This window comes from Aegilops tauschii, chromosome 2 (assembly GCF_002575655.3).
Source record: "Aegilops tauschii subsp. strangulata cultivar AL8/78 chromosome 2, Aet v6.0, whole genome shotgun sequence".
Classification (NCBI taxonomy): domain Eukaryota; kingdom Viridiplantae; phylum Streptophyta; class Magnoliopsida; order Poales; family Poaceae; genus Aegilops; species Aegilops tauschii.
Window position 1 is genome coordinate 617,579,091 of NC_053036.3, and position 21,204 is coordinate 617,600,294.

The following is a 21,204-nucleotide window of genomic DNA, read 5'->3' on the forward strand; positions in this document are numbered from 1 at the left end:
CTTTTTTAAGGCCTCCATAGGCTCTTAGCATTCAGGCAGTTTGTTTCAATGATGACAGACCGGTAGCCTTTTTCTTTCGCTAATAGCAAACCATCTTTTTTACGAAAATGATTCAGAACTATTATCAAAGTTCACCGGAAGTACAAAGCATCTCAAACATAATAAAAATTATATTAAGATTCTGAGAGCACCAAACGACCATTACCGCCGTCAAAACGAGCCGCCGATCATTGTCGCCGCTCCCCTTCCGGAGCCGGCTTGACCTTGTCGATGACAGCAGGGAAGTCCTCGTGCACGTGTCCCTAAGGACCAGCGCCCTCGAGCTGCATTCGTCGTCGTTGAACCCCTGAATACATCTGAAACACCTGGCACCAAATCTCGTTGCATGATGAGAAAGCCTAACCTCATCGTCCAAAGGAGACAGCACGAATCTACGTCAGAGCTCCGTCGACTACGTCCAGATGAACGAACTCGAGGAGGATCAGAGCCCGGAAGACAAACTCGAAGAAGAAACGCCGCCATCCGTCCGAGCGCCGCACCTGCAAGGACTAAACAACCCTAACCTAAACTACTAACAGGAGCGGAGGCACCGGGATTCCCCTTCTCGCCACCGACCGCCGGAGCGGCAGTTAGAAGGGAGGTGAATCCACGGGCTCGCCGACGAAGTCTGGAGGGGAGAGTTTACCCTAGCCGCCAAAGGATAGGGGAGGAAGAGAGAAACCATAGATGGGTTCTCAACATAATAGCAAACCATCTCGGCAGGCCAAGATTTCCAAGCTGACGTAGGAAAGCATCGCCCTCTAAGGGCATGGCCATCGCGTAGCCCTAAACCGGCTGCCCCATGGGCCAACTAGGTTCGTATGCCACGGTGGTAGTACAGGTGTAGCTTGGTGATGACAGTCGCAGCTTGCAGGCGAGACGGCCTTTTCAGTTTAGAAAATGAAAAAAAAAGTTAAAGAGGAAAAGAAAGGGCCTGGCTGATCGCGCTGCACTTTCTTGGCTGCATGGAGATTCCTGATGCTGCATAGGCCACAGCTATAGCTTGCATTGGGCAATAGAAAATTTATATGGTGGTTTTAGATTTTTTTTTTAATTCCTGGGTGAATTATGCCACCATAGCTCATGCCCTGAAAGAAACGTAGGAATAGAATCGTTGGGCATATGGTTTTATCGATATTGTTTTTAAAAGCCATTACATTATATCAGATATTTTTACAAATTAGGCCCTGTTTGATTGCAAAGTATTTTCTAAGTATTTTAAGAATACTACAGTTTTTTCAGATAGCACGGTTTTATTTACTGCGACATGTTTGGCAAACGCCAAAAACTGTGTTACTAAAACTAGAGTATTTACAAAACTGTAGTAATTTCTCTGCATAATAAAAAGATCCCTAAACCTCTTTTTTTTTAACAGAGCAAGTGATAGAAACGAGTCGGCCGCTAGATATTGTCAACAAACTCATCTGGCTATCAAGCCGCCGCTCGATCCCCTGTCCTGCGTGTTCCCTAATGTAAATGAGATAGCTAGGCTGGATATGTTGATCATAGAAAGGATCCGAAGCAATCCATAACTATCCTTTAGAGATCAGCCAAGGTCCGGAGAGGCGATCTCATCTCGCTTAACGAGTACTACTACTAATCACCACTAAAAGCATTGCTAGCTACTAGCTACGAATGGATGCACGACCAACAGCTAGCTGGTAAATTTTACAGCATTACATGGTGTAACCAAACAGGTCCTTTGCATTGTGAATACTTTAAAAAATGTTGTTATATTAAAACCATGGTATTTTGTACATGCATGCTAAATTACTGTAGTTTTTTATACTTTGTTTTTTTCAGTACTTTGCTATCAAACAGAGCCTACTCTTTGTATAAATATAACAAGTTCATTTAGATTATTAAAAAATGTAAGATCATTTATATCACTAAAAATATATAGTGATCTAAACGATTTTATATTTCAGAAGTATATTATGGGCCAGTTTTTTTTTGGACGCCTCCCAGTTTCTCCGGTTTTTTGGACAATCATGAGAGAAGCTGAGGATGGGGCTATTCCTGCCGAAAGAACTGGCCCTATATCAGATCTTCGGGTAGGCCCCTGCCTGGCTAGTACTACTGACCCGTGTGTCCGCCCGTCCTCCGCCGCACCCATGGCGCTGCGGCGCCTCGCCCGCCGCCTCGCGCCGGTTCCGTTCCCGCCGCGGCTCCTCCCACTCCCCACCCCCGGCCACCTCCGCCTCTTCTCCATCGGGGAAAAGGAGCCGCCGCACTTCATGGCCGAGTACCTCGTCTCCACCTGCGGCCTCTCGCCGGCGGCGGCCGCCAAGGCCGCCCCTCGGTTCGCGCACCTGGGCTCCCCGGAGCGGCCCGACGCCGTGCTTGCCTTCCTCTGCTCGCAGGGGCTGGGCAAGGCGCAGGTGCGCGCGATCGTGGCCCGGAAGCCGGCGCTGCTCCTCAGCGACGTGGACGCCACCCTCTCCCCCAAATTCACCGCCGTGCGCGCGCTCGGCCTCCGCCGCGCCGACGCCGCGCGGCTCTTCGCGCTCTTCCCGGCGGCGCTCACCTACGGCGTCCGCTCCAACCTGCTCCCGCGGGTGCTCTTCTGGCTCGACCTCCTCGGGTCCACCACCTTGCTGATGAAATGGCTGGCCAAGACGTGGCTGCTCAAGTACTCCGTCGACCTGCTCCTGCGGAACCTCGCCGCGCTCCGCCGCCTCGGCATCCCGGACGGCCGCCTCACGGCCGCCGTCCGGCTGCGGCCGACGCTCATCATGCAGTCGCCGGACAAGCTCCGGGCGCTGGTCGGCCGCGTGGAGGAGGCGTGCGGCGGGGTGCCGCCCAGCCCCGGGATGTACTCGTGGTGCCTCTTCGCGCTGCACAACGTCGGCGATCGCGCCTTCCGGGCCAAGAAGGCGGCCGTGACGCGCGCCCTCGGGTGCACGGACGAGGAGTTCGCCGGCATGTTCCGGCGCGCGCCGTGCTTCGTGTTCGCCCCCGAGGCGCTGCTGCGGCGCAAGGTGGAGTTCCTGCAGGCCACCGTGGGGTGCAGCGCCGGGTGCATCGTCAGGAACCCCCTGCTGCTGACGCTGAGCCTCGACGAGCGGATGGCGCCGCGGTGCCGCGCCATCGAGGCCCTGCGGTCCAAGGGCGTGGACATCGGGAAGACGAAGATGGTGAGCGTAGTGAGACTGCCGGAGGCCATTTTCGTGGAGAGGTACATTCTGAAATACAAGGGAGATGTGCCTGAACTCCTCGAGCTGTATCCTCAAGCTCGAGTTTAAGCCACAACATAAAACAGGGGTGTCTGTTATCACCATTTCGTTCTGCCACCATGTTTAGGGCAGAACTTGTGCCCAGCCATTTCATTAACATCAACGTTTCACTCTGATATACTCCCCTAGTGTCTGATCCATCGTTCTGCATTTTGTGTGGGGTTTGAACATACACCGATTTACAATTATGCAACTATTAACTGGCATTCACCTGAATTTTCAAATTCCATCGTCTGTATCCACCATCCCGACACCGGTCAAGTTTAAGAAATAACTGAATGTGGCATAACACAGAAGTCCATCGGAACCGGAGAGGGAGAGTTACCATGTTCAAACATGATTCACTTGCTGCAAAGCTGGTTGGATCTGGCAATTGCCATAAAAAAATATGAGATCCTAGAGGGAAAGCTCATCATGAACAGCGTTTCTCGATTGATCAGAACAAAGTCATATCGCCATGATCGTGTCCACATCACCAGAATATGTCATCTAACCTAATACATTAGCACACTGAAGGAAACTTATACACAAAATGCATGCCAATCTTAACTACAATCCCTCTAGCTCGATTCAGAGTTCCTACTAGAAAGGGTGTGGGAATCCAGCTATCCAGCCTAAGTGGTAGTTACAATGCCTTCGCTGCTAATCTCACTTTTCTGCTGCCATGGCAGGATGAGCCTTATGCATGCCCTGCTCGTAGGCAGCAGTTGACACCAGTTCAAGAAGGACCAAAATTGGCTGGAGTATGTGCGCATCTGGGGCGCAACTACACCATGTTGGGGAGTCGACGGAGGGGGTAACGACGCTGGGAGTCTACTTGGCCGCATACCAGTTCTGTGCGCATTTTGCATCAACAGCGAGGTCAACCGACAGGATGTTGGTGCCGTAGAAGGGCTTAGACATGCACTCAACCACTATTGCCTTGGCCACGTCGGCCGACTCCGAAGGTCCTTCCAGTATCACCTCATCGTGCACCTGAAAGATGTATCTGTCAATTCTAGATGTTGCATTTGAGAAGAAGAAAAAAACAGCTGCCAGATAAGAGGCAAGAACTGGAAGTAGGTGCGGCATGTTCTCGCAGTCAACTTGCTTGAGAACAGACACCTATTTTGAGATCATCAAATGCATCCCGGTTTGAGTAGACGAAATACCAACAGTGAAGTGGCATAGGCATAACATATACCATACATATTATTATGTTTAGTATCAAAGGAAAACAAAACTGATGAAAACCCTCCAGTACTATGAAAGTTCATGCATTATTATATATACCTGCAACAGGAGGGTCCAACCGAGCTCCTTAAGACGGGTATTCCTTTCTATCTCAATCATTGCACACATCGCAACATCTGCTGCACTGCCCTGTGATGTTAAATAAAATACAATTTCAGTTAATTCAAGCTTGAATTTTTTTTAATTTGCAATCTAGACAGTACTTACCTGTACAGGAGCATTGATGGCAGCACGCTCGATGTGCTTCCATTGTTTAGAGGATACAGAAGCAATGTTGGGGAAACGGCGCGATCGCCCAAGCAAAGTATAAACTTCAGACTTCTCATACGCTAATTCTTTCTGTTCCCTTTGCCATGACTTAACTTCTTTTCTGTCGCTGTACCAGAGATCCAGTGTATCATCTGCTTCCCTTTTTGATACCTGCAAAGGCAGTGACAGATAAAAACTTGCACAATACCCTTAGGAAAGCTACAAGGAAAAGACCACGGTTCTGTTCCATTAATGAGAGATAATTTATAGCTGCATTATGTTAATGAGATAACTATTAAAATCGTTGAAAATGTGAGGAGTTTCAACAGTGAATCTACTGAACATGACTAGTCACTATTTAAGGTCTCTGATTTGGTCAGTATGAAATATGAACCCAGTAGCCTAAGGCTCTAATAAGCTGGTGCATGAACTGAAGTTTAATTTCTTGCTATTAACTGAGAGGTATGTTTGTCAAATATGTACCTTCCAATCCCGAGCAAGCCCAGCAGCTGTTTTTCCGTATGCAATGGAGAAATTGAGCATCTTAGCTTTCCTCCTCTCAGCACCAAATGCATCCTAAATCACAAGACATCAAACTCTGTTCAAATCCAGACAAGTAGTCCAAGCCTTACACTTTCTGTATCCAGATCCATAGAAATGACACAACATTAAATAGAGCATCGTGTGAACTGAAACAGATTAAAGTTAACACAGTTCGAGGTATTCAATTTAAGATACAATGCAAAAAGAAGAAAATGAGGTGCAAAACAGATGCTACATAAAACACCATCTATTTGTAACAAAAACTAAAGCTAAATTCGGGCTGCAAACAGATGCCACACTTGTACAATCCCCAAAAAGGGAAAGTGAAAAAAGCATCGAACGATGAGTGTAAGACAGACACACGACATGTACAAAACTAAAAACAGAGCAATCATTAAGAGTGTTCACATAGATGTACACCAATTTAATATTAATAATGGAATTGAGCAATCACAAAATATAAATCCCAAAGGTGAAGCTAATTATAGTAAATTCCAAGGGATACGAGTTATGGATTCTGATTCACCATTGAAGGAGGGTAATCACACTGCTACTGAATGATGGGGAAAGTGAAAGAGGGAAGGAAAACAAATAAAAAATATGGATGCCTGCTAATAATTAATCTTAAGATAAGAGAACAGTCCACTTTTCAATCGTGAATTCAGCAAAATTTTACTTTCCAGACTTGAAAACAGTTCTAGACGGTTTTAAAGTTAGGGTTGAAAAGTGAACTTTTCTTAGTGCTAGCACTTTAACTTTTAGAAATATTATTGGAACTGGAGTACCTTCAACAATGGCACAGGAGGTTTCTCTTGACCAGGTTGAGGATCCCACTCAAGAAGTACTCTCTTTTCTTCAACAGCCTCACGAATATGCTGGTACATATTCATGGCTGTCCTGGAATGGAAGTCACCGCCAGCTTTGAAGGCATCTAACATACTTCTACAATTAGCAAGATGTGCCAGGATCCTGAGCTCCAGCTGCAGGGAACAGAAGTATGTCTTTTTAACTGGATCGGTTTTAAAACGTTTGCTAATATTTTTTGAGTGATACTAACATACCTGACCATAATCAGCAACAATAAGAGAGTTCCCCGGAGCTGCAACAAAAGCTTGGCGGATTTTGTACCGATCCTTTTCAAGTGCAGGTTGATTCTGCCATGAAGGAATCATCGAGAGTTCAGTAACTTATTTGGGTGGTCTATTGTAAATACTACCAACATCTACAATAACTGCCCTAGAATTTACAGCATCTAAAACCATCTCTTAGATATGACATCAAATGATGCAGCATGATCAGCTGACACATGCTTACTTTTGATACAGCTCAGTTAATGAATAAAAAGGCCCAATGGCCACAGAGCTAGCTTGATTGGGAAAGTTCTATTTAGCAATTGTTTAGTTACTTGAGGAGTGCCTGAATGGACACACTAATCATCATGAAAAAAAAAATCTATAAACAATTGTAGCAGGTGAAACTTCAAATATCTGCTTGGTCATCCATCTGCATATCGGACCGCAGTAATTAACAACATCAGAACTTTGCTAACCTTGCAGTGCCGCATTGGAGTATCAGAAACTGACACAATTTGAACTACAGAACCATACATGAAGTATAACTATCACATATTGAAGCCCTATTCTGAAAATTTACTTCCATATTGTAAATATGCAGATAGACTATAAATATTCAGACTAAGTCTTGACCTCGAGAACTACATTATATAACACGGGCATGCAAAAACACCGCCGACAAAATGCAAAAGACAGTAACCTGTAAATTCGGCGCCCTTGCTGACAAACGTCCAGTTTCAGTGTTGATATTTAAGGAACAGTGGATCCTCCCCTCCTTACATGATATACGATTTCCCTGTGCGGACAAGAAAGATATTTATCATTAACAACCAGACAGACAAGTAGGATGACAGTAGCCACTATAACCAAACTGGCACATATTGTCACTGAAGAGGGACAACTACAGCAATCCACATTACAATAAGTGGAGCCACCTCACCTGTAAGGGAAGAATAAAATTTGATATCAACGAATCTATAGAGCAAATCTCGCAGAGAGCTGCAATGGCATAACATGCTTCCTTTCCTTCCTTTCCACCTCCAAATGCTTTGTATGCAGTGCCATACGAGGTAGCGTCTTCTACATCATCCACAGAAATTTCTGAATCACTGACATATTCATCATCCTCTGCATCCTCCGTTGTGTAAAGATCAGTTTTCAGTTTCCCAGCCAAACTTCTCAAAGCATCCCCACTGACTGAAGGCCAGCCGCTTGCAGTGAATACCTCAGGTTTTAGACCTTCCACAATACTGCAAATTTCAATCGTGCGATATTTTGGAGCCTTCTTGCCCTCTGTAACTGTGTTGACATCATTTGGGACTTTCAAAGCCCTACTCTTTGGCAAAAATTCACCAGGGTTGCGTCTGCAGAATGATTTAGTAAGAACAAGGGTTGCATGCAAAAAAAAATGTCTAGTGGCCCATACCTAATCAGAGTTCAAACACATGTGAGATGATAAACATGTCTACATGAATAAATTGACTAAACAATGGGTCAGTGCCTACTTTAACTACGTCCTGACAAAGATCCTTATGTCAGATATTTGCAGAGAATCATGGCATTATTTATACATCAAAAACAAATATATCAACAAAGAGACGAGAACAGGGTAATTATTGTACCTATTTTCTATGCCACCAAAAAAGAGTTGGCGAATCTGGGTATCACTATTAACATTCATGTACTTTGCATCAGGGCAATATTTAGATGCCCATTTCTGAAATTTATCTGCAGCTACTTTTCGCTGTGCAACAGCAACTTTTTCAACCTCTGACAGGTAAGCACGGTCAACAAGCATTCCAGCTGTTTCCATTTTTACAAGAATAGCGCCAAAAGGACGCCAGTACTCCTCATAGAAATCATACAATGAACCTCTGGGGCAACCATCAAAAGTCCAGTGCTTCTTTTCAAGCTTACTTTTCAAGCTTTCATAAAGCCTCAAGGTACTCATTGAATCTAAAGAAGAATAGCTGATCCACAGCTCTCTATCCTCTCTTTGCAAAACCTCAACGGACTCTATGGTAGTAATTTTTCCTTCAGAGCCATCTTTTTTAATCTTTTTCCTGCCAAAGATGGTTTTCATTGATCTCTTTCCAATCTTTTGTAGTTCCTTTGGGACCACACCCATGACTCTGCTATCATTTGTGAGTCCTTCGAGTGAATATCCTCCATCAAGTCTTCTCGAAGAGTCCCAAAGCCGTGCGAGATGCATTGTATCGGCATGAAATCCAGCAACTTTGATTCCATAGTTCTCAATTACGTGTTTATCGAAACTATAGTTGTGCCATACCTAGATGAGGAAAACAAGATGTTTGCTTTAGAAAACTCAAGAAGAAGCTAAAAATGTAGATGTGCAATCACATAAGTTCATATAAGTAGTAAGGTTAGCTACGAACAATAAAAGAAAGTAACATCAGTCTAGAGTGAGGCAGCACATTTAATATTCAACAAAATGATCTGTGCATTTAGCTTAAACAGCTGATCGTGAGGCAATCACACATTTCCACAACTAGTTCTGTAATTGCCAACTTGCGATAATAATCTTGTTATTTTCTCCATTTGTAAAGCATTATGCGTATAAAAGGAGAGCAAACAAGCCCCAATGCATCTCCTTGCACCAGAAAAAAAAAGCAAGCAAGAAAGATGCACCTTCCGGATCGCTGAATCTTCAAAAAAGGGAACAAACTCCATGAGGACATCCCTTTCGCCATCCAGTACATCCACCCAAATGCATGTTTTACCATTTCCAAAATCAGCTTCAGCATCAGAGCTGGCAGAATAGATGCTAAAGCATGTAACATCTCCATGGCCAACTGGTGTCTCTTGTTTAACATCAATATTTGACACCTGCATAGCATTGTGCTCTCATGAATTATGATGCTAGTTAGAAACCAGGATGCGTCAAAATGCAAGAACTTTTCAATATAGCTCAGTTTCTTGTACTATTGTATATCATTGAATCAAGGAGACTGGGGACCAACTAATGCCGTTTATGATTAATGAGGACACCTATGACTTTTGCCCTTTGTTTGGCGTGGATAGTGAGAACTAAGAAGTAGCATAACTGCATCTGAAATATCTGGTGTGGCCGTGGGGGGTGCGGAATCATATGCAGAACCATGACACCACATAGTAAAGGGATGCAGTTTCAGGTAAAACTAGTATCTAGTGTCCAGTTGAGTTAATATTAGGCAACAAGTAATTACAGATAAACGTGAACATAACCAATGTAGTCACGAGTGGTTTTTATGCTTTACCTCTGTGTCACATGCATGAATAAAGCTCTTGTACTTTGTGGTAAGTAGCTGAACAACACTCCTAGCTGATTCGACAGTGTCGACCACAAGAACTTTGTCGTAGATGGTAGCAAGAGCCTTCCGTGCCTCTTTAGCCTCCTCGGACAAGGGGGCTTTAGCTGGAGGAGGCTGTAACGCTGTCTTGGCTATGCATTCATGCTCAGCTTCATTATAGCCATCCATAGCCAAGTCATTAAACTGAGGGCTCTTCTTGACTTTACGAATCTTAGGGCTCTTTTTGACTTTACCAGTATTTAGCAGAGAATCATCAATCTCAGAGCCATTAGGCCAATGCATCTCCACCTCAGAGTCACTTGGCCTGTTTGGCAGTTTGATGTCATCATTAACCACAGTTTTGGCTGTGCATTCAAGCTCAACTTCATCATAACCATCGGCCTTGCCATCAAACTGCAGGCCCTTTTTGACTTGATGAATATTTGGCAGAGAAGCATCAATTTTGGAACCATTAGGCCATTGGATTTCCACTTCGGAGCCACTAGACCTGTTTAGCGGTTTGATGTCATAATTAACAGCACTGGTCAGTGCTGACACGGCACCTGCAGTGGGACTCGTCACATGATGCTTTGCCAGTTCCATATTGGCGTGCCTATTTGCAAGAGAGTTAGGAGCCATTCTTTCTCTTACACTGTACAATGAAGACTGATTGGAGGTCTTGCAATCTTCCAAGGGATCATGATGAAGATTTCCTGATCGCAGAGCGTAACCATTATAAACGTTGTTCATGACAGCATTGGTGGTTTTGATAGAACATATCCTCTTGCTCTCCTCTTTCCATTCTTGTGCACTGCTTTGCACGTTGAAGTTGAGATATACTCCAGGCCTGAAGGCGCTATTGTCATTTATTCCAAGGCCAGAACTGTGAGAGTATCCCTGCCTGCCAGTCATAATCATTTCTGAAGTCAGGGACAGAACACCAGGGCAATGCATCAAACTTAATAATAGTTCAAATGTCAGTCCCAAAGGAGAAGATCCAACAGTTCAAATAGCTCAAACGTCACCCCAGGGGCGACAGATGCAATGCAGTAGTTCAGTTAAAACCCCATGCAGACTACAAAAACTATGTACAGCATGGGGTACCAAATGCTAGCTCACTGTTCTCCTCTGGGTCGAATGTCAGCCCAGAGGGGAAGATGCAACAGCTCAAATAGCTCAAACGTCACCCCAGGGGGGACAGATGCAATGCAATAGTTCAATTCAAACCGATACAGGCTAGAAAAAAGATATATGTACAACAAGGAGCACCGAATGGTAGCTCACTCTCTCGGTCATCTCTGCATTTGTTCGTAAAAAATAATTAGCGTTAACTCAGAAAATGACACGCTACCCTTCCAGCAGAAACACCACACAACCATCAATGCATCGCCGTCAGCACCAGCATCGGCCTAACCTAAAGCAACACCCAGTCCAATCACCCTAAGCATCGCGTACTACCCAGCAGTAATTGATTGACGCCCACCACCATCGCACCATATCGCACCATGGCACAAGCATATGCAGCCAATAAGCGCGAACTTTACAGGAATAATTAATTCAATAAATAGGCAGCAGCAGTAATTAATTAAAAACAAAAAAATGCTACGGGAACAGGGGGGACGAGGGCGAGGGGTAGTACCTCCTGCCGCCGACGAAGGGCGAGGCGCGGCGGTGGCGGCGGAGGAGGGGGGAGGGCGGCCAGAGGGGCGCAGAGCAGGGGCACCTCCGGAGCTGCGCGGGCACGGGCGCCGGCGCGGCCATGGCCAGGGAGCTGACGAGCCGCCTCAGCCTGCCCCCGCCCCCTCCGCCGAGCCCTCCCGCTCCCCCGCCGCCGCAACCGAAGCCGCAGGGCGCCGTGTTGGGCAACCTCGGCTATGGGCAGGCGGCGGCGCGCGCGGGCATCAACAAGCCGCCGTCCCTTCGGGGCCTGCGAGGGAGACGCGGGCGAGCAGGGGAGCGGAGTAGCGGCGGCGAGCGAGGGGAGGAGGAGAGGGGGCGGGGGTTTGGGGGCTGGGGGATAGGGGAGGGGAGGGGGAGCGCAGGGTTTACGGCCGCGCGAGGGCGGGGGGAATCCACCCCGTATCTGTGGCCGCTGTGGCTGCGAAGCGGGGACAGCGTCAGCGCTGCCGCGGTGTCCTCGGCCCCCCCCCCCCCCCCCCCCCCCCCCCTTTTTTTCCTATGCCGCCTCTACGTGCACACGCTCGCGGCACACAAATATGGCTCCCAATCTTGTTCTTTTCCGTGTGTTTGTGCTCTAGGTGTTTGTGATGGGGCCGTTGTGGCTTTTTAGTGTGTGCGTCGTGGTTTTTTAAGAGGGTTTTAGTGGGTGGCATTGGATGTTTGGAGCATTAGTTTAGTGGTGGTGGAATGGTGGATGATTGAGTGTGCCATGTTCTTTGGATGGGGGTGTCGCGGTTGATTGGTCGTTTTGTCAATTTTGAATTCGTAAAGATAAATGAAACAACGTGACATTTTTGGATGGTTGTGTTTCTTAATCCGGATGACACGAGGTTCACCGATAGAATATATATGATGCAGGGCTGGCCCGCTCCAAATTCGGCTTCCTTGCTTATTAGGAGTTGTATGACCAGCCGTCTCCAACACGGCAATCCGTGCGTAAAATGGATTTGTATGACTGGCTCGATTGGATCATGCATGCTCTCCTCTGTCCTTTTGGAATTCATTAAACGCGTCTGTGAGCGTGACATGTGTATCTAGTAAAAAGATGTGTTGTGATATGATCATGACTCAGTTGGTCAGGTTCCTTGTGACATGGTGGCTAGCACTTTCCTTAATTTACTTCAGAATATAACGGATTTATTCCTTTTAGTGTCAAGCAACGTGCCATGTTATGTTTCGCAAAAAAAAATGTGCAACTTTTTTGTGGAAATATTGTGATTGTATTGCGTACAATTCGGTAAGATTAGGAATGGGCATGTGCAAATAATAGTTAAAGACAACTCCCTATGCATCGCGGCTGACTTGAAATGTTGTGCCAGTTGTTCGGTACATATATGAGTAGTCCCAAACATCCACCACTCTTGCCATAAAACCGTCAACCCTTATTTTTGTTATAGGGTCATGTACTTTTCATTTATTTTTTGGTCCATCTAATATTTAATTTGACGGGAAAATAAAAAAACTGCCAGGATGATAGTTTGAGTTTTGTTTGGTAACTCAACTGGTTATAGAAGGAAGGGGGGATATCTTAAAACAACCAAAATAAAACAAATAAGAAAATGATTTTTACTGGGAAAATGATATGAATTATGAAAAATACAAATGAAGTTTTACAAGAAAGACCTAGACATCTAGGGTAATGAATTTTATGAAGTGAAGAAAAACATAAAGATTAACAAGAATTTAGAAGAAAAATAATCACACATAAAACTCTAGTAATATATGAGATTTCTTGTTAAAACGGGTAGTAACTCTATCGATTTCCATGGTTTTCTAGGATATTTCTGGTTGTTGGGAATATTTCTGTCTTTTTAGATGATTTAGTGTGTGCATCGAGGTTTTTTAGAGCTTTTGTATGTTTGTGCTTCTTAATATGGATGACACGAGTTTCACATGGCCATTTTTCATGGAGCCTGGAAAAAATCTTGGTAATGCATTATCGGTTGGTAAGATTTTAAGAAACATCACGATCAAATAATAATTAGCGAAAAATGTATAGGCATCACCGATGACTTGAAATGCCATACCAATTGTTGGCAGATATATAAGTAGCACCAAACAGTCATCACTTTCGCTACAAAATGACAAACTTATTTTAATATTGGACCAATATATGATATTGTTATTTTTGGTCTACCAACATATTTGGTCTCATAACTTAGTGTCAAAACCATCTAGATCCCATTTCCCAAATTGAAAGTGTTTTCATAATGACGGTTCAACATAAAAAAATGACGAGAAAATAGAGGGGGAGATAGTTTTTATATGTAAGTCAGTTTTATAAGGAAAAGGGATAAAAGTTAATAAAGGAAATGAATACAAAAATGAATTTCAGGAAAATAAATATAAAAATGTAAATGAATATTTACAAGGAAAAATATAGCGTAAGGCAAATAATGAGCTTGAAGGGCAATATAAAGTATAACAAGAAAATTACAGAGAAACCACAAAACACCTAACATGTAGGAGGATTAGTGTAACAAGAAATAGTTAGCAGTTTTATAGAATTCCATGGGTTTTCTAGAATATTCCTGATTGTCGTGAATTTGCAAAGTTCATAATAACTTTACTGGAATTTTATATCCCCCCCCCCCCCCACAAAGTTTGAGAGCTTTGTAATTTTCATTTTGCTTCAATTTTCTTTATTACTAAAAAACCATTTGTAAAATCAGGGGATTGTCATCATCAAAACTGCTTTAAAGGGTCACATCCAAATGGTTTGACACTTGAGAGACCAATATTTATAGTGTTGAAGTAGAAAGACCAAACTTAGACTCTGCCAATATTTGAAGGGCCAAAATGTACTTTTTTCCTTTCATATATAGAATCAAGCCAGGTTATAAATAGTCACATGCTTATGTACGACCCACGTCAAAGTTCGTACATTCTAAGTTTTGAGAGAAAAAATATTTAGTTCGTGGGAAGAGTATGGTTTATAAGACTTTATGTTAGAAAGGGTATCCTCTTTCCACAACACATGAATCAACAATTATTTTTATCGTAAGTTTGGGGTCCGAACCTCACCCCTACTATGTTTATTGGAAGAAAAAAATAGCCTAAGGTAGTTTTAGGTTTGCAATGTTAGGTGCAGGTTTTCGGCTTAACCCACTACTGACAGTGTTTTGGTATTATCCTGCAGAAACTTACAGTCAACCAAAAGAAAAGACTTAGTAAAACCACATATGAAGACAACTATTTTTAGGTTCATCTATATGTTTGAGTTGATTGATATTCTTTTCATACATTTCCAAAAATTGCAACTTAGCGTGCGCTAGATATAAACCGATTCGCGTGAGGGGTTAGCTATCTTAAAACCAACAATCAACGAAAAATTTCGTAGATATAACAAGTGTTTCATGTGCTCCAAAACCACTAGCTGAGAAATCAACCTTCTCAGTGCACGGACTAGCCAGCCAGCTAGTCCCCCGAGTCATAATAATTTACAAAAGAGATGCATCATACCATGGTGATAGAACACCAGCATACAAAATCCACGCATAACAAGATCCGCATATCACTCTGCTGTCTGCTCCCTCCATCGATCTGCATCAGCCGTGTGTGCGTGCGCGGGGGAAATCATCTGAGCTGAGATGAGCTAGCTGGAGGGCACGGGGTAGCACTTGCCCTTGCACATGCAGCGGTAGACCATGGGGCAGGGCTCGGCGATGGAGCACTTGAAGCTGACCATCACGCGGTTGCACGGCTTGCAGGCGCCGCACGCGTGCGTGCAGTCCGGCAGGCTCGACCCCGTCCCGTACACCTCCTCCTGCAGGAACCCCTTCTCCTCCGTCGCCGTCGCCGCACCAGGCGCCTGCCCCGGCCGTGCATGGTCATCTGCCAGGAGGAGATGGAAGTTAGCGTCAGATCCCCATGCGAAGAAGATGGCATTGCACATAGAGATCATGAGGTTGAACTTACGGGGGCCTGGTCTGATGCCATCAGCCGTGGCGGCGAGCAGCAAGACGGCCGCGAGGAGGAGAAGAAGACGAGCGTGGTGAACTCGGGCGGCGAGACCGCTCGTCTTCATCATCACGACCAGGAATGCGCGCGTAGGCACCAAGGAAGAGCTTGCGCCGGTGCACGGTGACGCTCAAGAGCTGTCTGCTTTGGAGGGCACGGTGCAACGCGACGTACTCTAGAGCAGGAGCAGGCTGCGGGGGAGTACACGGAGGACGCGCCCCGCGCACCTATATACCCGCGTCGGGTGCGGCCATTGATGCGGGATGCACGCAGCGGCAGCCGCGGGGATCTTTGATTGTGCGTCACATGATCCCCGGCACGCCCCCGGCGGCTCGAATTCCATCACACGGATCCAGTGACCCGCTGCCCTGCCTGCCACCGCTGCGCCGGGACAATTTCGCAGGCGGGCGAGGCAGTCAGAGAGAGAGAGAGAGAGAAGCCATTAAACGGTTCGCCTCCTGGCGCGGATACGCGCAGAGCGCCTTCATTTATGGCGCACGGGCATGGCCACGCCGCCACGGCGCGCGGTGGGAAAACCGCCGAGTGCTCGTTCGTTTGAATTTCATTTCACGGCGAGCCCTCTAGCCAGCGTCGACGGCCGGCCCACCGTCGTCGTGACCGCGCGGGAGCCTTGAATGAAGCCGAGCTCATTTACTCTGCTTTCGCCCGCGCCCCCGTGTCCGTCGACGACCCACCGCGCGCGCGTGACCCTCATGAGCTCTGCCTGCCGTCCTCTGCGCTCTGAGAGAGACTGTGCGCGTACGTCTGGACAGGCTTTGGCTACAACTGGAGTGGAACAGGACCTGCTGATGGATCAGTTAATATGGTTATCCATCCGTGAGTAGAGAGAGTGAAGTGTTGGCCGCCGGGCGATGGTCCACAACAGCTAACTGTTATGTTATGAGAAAAGCAGGGAATAATCAGGTTCAGTTCTTGGCATGGAGGACGAGAGTGGAAATGGATGCATCTCAGGTTTTCGTGGTTTCCCACGCAGAAATCCAACTGACGGCCCCAACTAATCGGCTCGTATACATGGGCATGCCGAAGACCACCGTAGATTATTAGTAATCAGTAGGAGTAAAAAAAATGAAGGCGCCCATGATTACTCCTACTGATTTTCGTGCAAAGAGTGCCGTCGCCTTGACGTACTTTGTACAACTGAAGAACGTTTTCAATACTTTATATGTATGGTATAGTACTCATTCCTACACCAACCGGATCCTTGGCGCAATGGTAGCGCGTCTGACTCCAGATCAGAAGGTTGCGTGTTCGATTCACGTAGGGTTCAATCCCTGAACAAATCCGGATTTCTTTTATGTTTTTTTTTACTTCGGCAACCTGTTAAATTGTTTTCTTCTTACAAGCAACAATCCTGCCATTTCTCAAAACCTGCAACTGATGCATCCAACTATAAAGAGGTAAGAAACGACAGTTCTAATTTTTATTTATTTTTGCTTTTTATGGGTGAACCAATTTGTTTCCTTTTGTAGTTCTAATGCTAATCGATGGTAGTTTCGGTACGTTTTTTTATTATGAAATGCAACACTGTGCTCATTCATTAGTGTTTTTTTTACAATGACCGAGTGAAGAAAACAACATACCTAGTAACTAAGCTACAAGAAAATCTATACAAATGTGCAACAACTAACACTAAAAGAGTTATGAATAATGGCGGTGGGGGGGGGGGGGGGGGGGGGGTCGAACCATTTAGTCACCTTCATCCCGCGTAACGCCATAAAATGAGTTGGAAGCCGCTTTAGAGTTGGAAGATTCAAGAGTTGTGCGCTCTTCCAATGAGAACCAGGGGGTTATCATAACCGGACACACCACTTCTCTTTCATAGAGTTCGTAGTAGCGCATTACCATGAATCCACATGGAGAGGCCGACATGTGAGAGGTTGTGATGATTGGATACTAGATATCAATGGAGTAAGATCGGTTAACCATGAGGTGGCAAGTGGCAAAAGGGGCAGATGGATTATGACGCGAGCCTCGCTTAGCTATGTTGTCAAGCATTTGTCCCAGATAGCAAGCCATGAAAAGAATTGGCATGTCACATGATTTTTTATCTCCCACTAATCTCTGGGAATGAGCGGTGAACTAAACTTACAATTTGTAAGAGGGAGCTGAGCTACTAGAGTAGGTGCCTTAGAGATGTTATTTTCCATGATAAGAAGCCTGGTCAAAGGGGTGAAGTGGAAAGTTTGAAGTGTATTCCAAAGCGAGAGGAATTGCTCCAGAGCTTAGGTGTTGGGGTACCTCTGGGTTGGAGCATAGTTATATCTATGTTTGATGTGTGAACTAGGTGAACGAAAAGGAATACCATCAAGAGTGACATGTCCATGATCAGAGCTTTGAAATCTTAGAATAGCTCGAGTAGCAAGTCTAATAAATATGCAAACTATTTTTGACAAGGCGAGGGCATATGTCTCCCTTTGCATTGTAGTCTCTAAAGTTCACCTCCCCTTGAATTTAAAATATTTTGCGTAGGTGACTAAGGATGGTTAACCAAATGCATATGAATGGAGCATATCTCAAGGTGGAAATAAATTATATCCAAACCTAGAACAGGGGCTTTCATGGTTCCTTGAAAAATTCTTGTTTTTTTACTATGTAGATTTTTTTGGGAATATGCACGAGCGCGCGTATCATGCATTAAAGAAAGAGAGAGGGTAAAGAGCCCCTTCCACGAGTGGCTTACATGTGATTACACAAAGGCACTCCGGCCACCTAGAGAATACAAGGCGCTAACTATTCCCGACTACCCACCTAGCCAAGTATCCAAAGAAGGGTCCAAGGTCCATCTTGATGAGTTCCACGGTCTTCCACGCTCGGCCTTCGCTCGCCACCCTGTCGATCACGGCGTTAGCCGAAGGTGCCACACTATCGAAAACCACCACATTCCGGTGCTTCCAAAGCTCCCACATCACAAGCGATAGAATTGTCCGTATATCCTTGCCTCTAAGACCCGTAGAGGTGCACAAATTGCACCAATCATCCAACTTTCGATCGGATGTTGGTGCCCAATCAGGCGTGCCTAATGCCGTGAGTACGTGGTGCCAAACCGTTCTCGCCATAACACACTCAATAAGGATGTGGTTCGGCATCTCTTCCGCCTGGTCGCAGAGTGGGCATGAGGCTTTGATGGGGCAGCCCACGGCGAGCCAAGCGATCCGAGGTCCAGCATCCGTTCCTGCCTGCAAGCCAAGAGAAAAAACGGCACTACTGCGGTGCCCTTGATTTCCATGCCATGTCCGCGTACGGGGCTGCCTCCATGCCCCAAAATTTCGCTGCGTAGGCCGAGCGCGCTGAGTATGCACCATTTTCCTCCCACGCCCACCTTGTCAAGTGCTCCCTATAAGGCTCAAGTTCAATGGCCTCCGTCCTGTCCCAAAGTTCAAAAACCTCCAGAAGTAGGGTCTGGTCAATGTTGGGCTCAACGTCGCTGGCCCAAGTCCTGTTGTGTAGTGCCCCCTCTACCGATCGAGAGGTGTGTATCCCTTTGCGGACCCGATGATATAGGCTAAGAGCGATGTCTTCGACCCTGAGCCCCTGCATCCACCAATCCTCCCAAAACAGTGTTGATCGACCATTGCCGAGGCGTGTCACTGTTGCCACCTAGAAGATGTTACAAGGCTCAGTTGGGACCTGTATATCAAAGCCTGCCCATGATCTTGTGGCGTCCGTGCGTTGCAGCCACGGCCATCGGGCCTGAAGTGCAAAGTTCAGCCACGACAGCTCCGGGATGCCTAGGCCTCCGGCGCAGGTCGGTGTGCATACCAAGCTCCAGGCGACCGTGCCCTGTCCACCGTTAGCCTCGCTTTTACCACACCATAAGAATCCCCGACAATTTTTGGCTATGGCCTTGAGCGTCTTGGGAGGGATTTTCGGCAGGGTGACCCCCTTCCAGTGGGTAACTTGTTCGCTACTTGCTGCACCAAACGTGTAGCTGGGCCGCCGACAGCTTGCGGACGCTCAAGGGGAGGCCAAGGTATTTCTAGGGAAACGCCCGATCGGGCAACCCACGGCTTCCGTGATTATCCGGGTCTGGTCCTCGGAGCATCTTATTGGCACGACCATAGTCTTAACCAGATTCACTCTCAATCCCGATGCATATACCCGAAGGTGTCAAGGATAGATAGACACAGCTGGAGCTCGCCCTCCTCGCGCTTGAGGAAGATCGTAACATCATCGGGCATGTAGATTATATTTATCAACTTCATAAAAATGAACATTAAAGTAATGGTTCGTATACATGTCTATGCCCAAAGCCACCGTAGATTAGTACTAGTATTCTCGTGCAAGAGTACCAGTAGGCTTGGCGTGCCATTGTAGTAACAATTGAAGAACGTTTTTAACATTGTATAAGTAAGTTATGGAACTCAAAGTAACACCAACCGGATCCTTGGCGCAATGGTAGCGCGTCTGACTCCAGATCAGAAGGTTGCGTGTTCGATTCACGTAGGGTTCAATCCCTGAACAAATTCGGTTTCTTTTTTAATTTTCATTTCAGCAATCTATTAAATTGTTTTCTTCTTACAAGCAGCAGCCCTGTCATTACTGCAACAGTGCAACTGATGCTTCACTCAAAAAAAGGAAAACAATGCAACTGATGCATCCAACCACAAATAGGTAAGAAACGGCAGTGCTTCTTTTTTCTTTTTATGGGTGAACCAAATTTGTTTCATTGTACTTCTACGGCCAAATCGATGGTAGTTTTGGTACAGTGTCTTTTATGAGATGCAACATTGTGCTCATTCATTAGTGTTTTTTTACGATGACCGAGTGGAGAAGGAAAAAAAAAATCTAATCCCTTTTCGATACGGAGGGAGTAGTAATTAAGCTAAGAGAAAATCTATACAAAGGTGTAACAACTAAGACTAAGTTGCGGCCAAAGAACTAAGAATAATGGTGGAGGTGGGTGGGGGTGGAAGCATTTAGTCACCTTCATCCCGCATAAAGCCATAAAATGAGTTTAGCGGGGATGGCCTCGAAGGTCATAGCCACTGAAGCCGCTTTAGAGTTGGAAGATTCAAGAGTTGTGCTCTTTCAATGAGAAGCGGGAGATTATCAATTTATCATAACCGAGACACACCACTTCTCTTTCATGGAGTTGGAGAGTATCGCAATACCATGAATCCACAAGGACAGAAAAGTATGATTGGTAGTAATAGGTTAACGGGGAGGCCGACCCCTCTCCCCCAAGCTCTACTCATACCCCCTTACCCCCCTCCCCCCTAGAAAGCCACAACAATCGGAGTCGCAATGCTCACTCAAATTTGTACCTGTTCAGGATGTCGAGACCACCCATAGCCATCCGTTTGCATACAAAGTCCCACTTACATTTTGCTCCTAACACCTTATTGGATCCGACCCAAAGGAGAGCTCATTGTAATTTGGTAATAGACTTGAAGGTACCTTCAAGTAACACAAGCGATGCGAGGTGATAGATAGATAGAGACGTAATTACCGGTCTAGTAAATGTGCCCCTTTCTGCCATCGTCTTAAATTTCCCATGTCCAGACATAACCTTGCCCGCAATTTGTCCAGAAAGTGTTGAAAGTCAACCGAACACAAACGATGACATCTAAGTTAATATGAGAGCATTTGATGGGGGGCAATGAACTCTTATGCACGTTGGTAACAAGACGAATGACATCGCCAAAGCTCTGTAAAATGTTTGCAAGCATACTAATATCCTCTTTAATAGATGTGATGAAGGTCGTCGCATCGTCGACATAGAGCGAGGTGCGAACTTTCACACTCAGACCTCTCAATCTATGAAAATCCCCATTGGTTGTCCCGAAATCTAAAAACTGGCAGAAGGTTAGCCGGCCCCTCGCCCTTGGCGGTCTGGGGATTCTTGATCTCCACCGCTTTGGCATCGCTCTCTGCACCCGC

The 21,204-nt window shown here is 45.9% G+C and overlaps 3 protein-coding genes and 2 non-coding genes across 6 annotated transcripts; 3 read left to right on the forward strand and 2 right to left on the reverse strand.

Annotated features, from left to right (window-relative positions):
• The first annotated feature begins 2,050 nt into the window (after positions 1-2,050).
• On the forward strand, positions 2,051-3,491 carry LOC109751560 (uncharacterized). The gene has a single exon (XM_020310441.4). It carries the CDS (start codon positions 2,154-2,156, stop codon positions 3,282-3,284), a length of 1,131 nt encoding a protein of 376 aa, XP_020166030.3. The 5' UTR covers positions 2,051-2,153; the 3' UTR covers positions 3,285-3,491.
• A 196-nt stretch (positions 3,492-3,687) lies between these two features.
• Positions 3,688-11,809, reverse strand: LOC109751561 (DNA polymerase I A, chloroplastic). Its single transcript, XM_020310442.4, has 12 exons — positions 11,303-11,809; positions 9,631-10,564; positions 9,023-9,220; positions 7,996-8,663; positions 7,314-7,737; positions 7,074-7,169; positions 6,362-6,454; positions 6,086-6,280; positions 5,241-5,333; positions 4,716-4,928; positions 4,548-4,637; positions 3,688-4,250 (listed from the first exon to the last, which is right to left on the reverse strand). Exons 1-12 carry the CDS (start codon positions 11,422-11,424, stop codon positions 4,089-4,091), a joined length of 3,288 nt encoding a protein of 1,095 aa, XP_020166031.1. The 5' UTR covers positions 11,425-11,809; the 3' UTR covers positions 3,688-4,088.
• Positions 11,810-14,695: 2,886 nt separating this feature from the next.
• Positions 14,696-15,581, reverse strand: LOC109751565 (protein EPIDERMAL PATTERNING FACTOR 2). Of its 2 annotated transcripts, XM_020310448.3 has the most exons (2): positions 15,262-15,520; positions 14,696-15,177 (listed from the first exon to the last, which is right to left on the reverse strand). In XM_020310448.3, exons 1-2 carry the CDS (start codon positions 15,371-15,373, stop codon positions 14,939-14,941), a joined length of 351 nt encoding a protein of 116 aa, XP_020166037.1. In that variant the 5' UTR covers positions 15,374-15,520; the 3' UTR covers positions 14,696-14,938. The 2 variants fall into 2 exon arrangements, with proteins under 2 accessions (XP_020166037.1, XP_073365767.1); XM_073509666.1 differs by having other exon boundaries at positions 14,696-15,581.
• Positions 15,582-16,519: 938 nt separating this feature from the next.
• TRNAW-CCA (transfer RNA tryptophan (anticodon CCA)) lies at positions 16,520-16,591 on the forward strand. The gene has a single exon. It is a non-coding gene; the product is annotated as a tRNA-Trp (tRNA).
• A 3,111-nt stretch (positions 16,592-19,702) lies between these two features.
• Positions 19,703-19,774, forward strand: TRNAW-CCA (transfer RNA tryptophan (anticodon CCA)). The gene has a single exon. It is a non-coding gene; the product is annotated as a tRNA-Trp (tRNA).
• Positions 19,775-21,204: the final 1,430 nt, after the last annotated feature.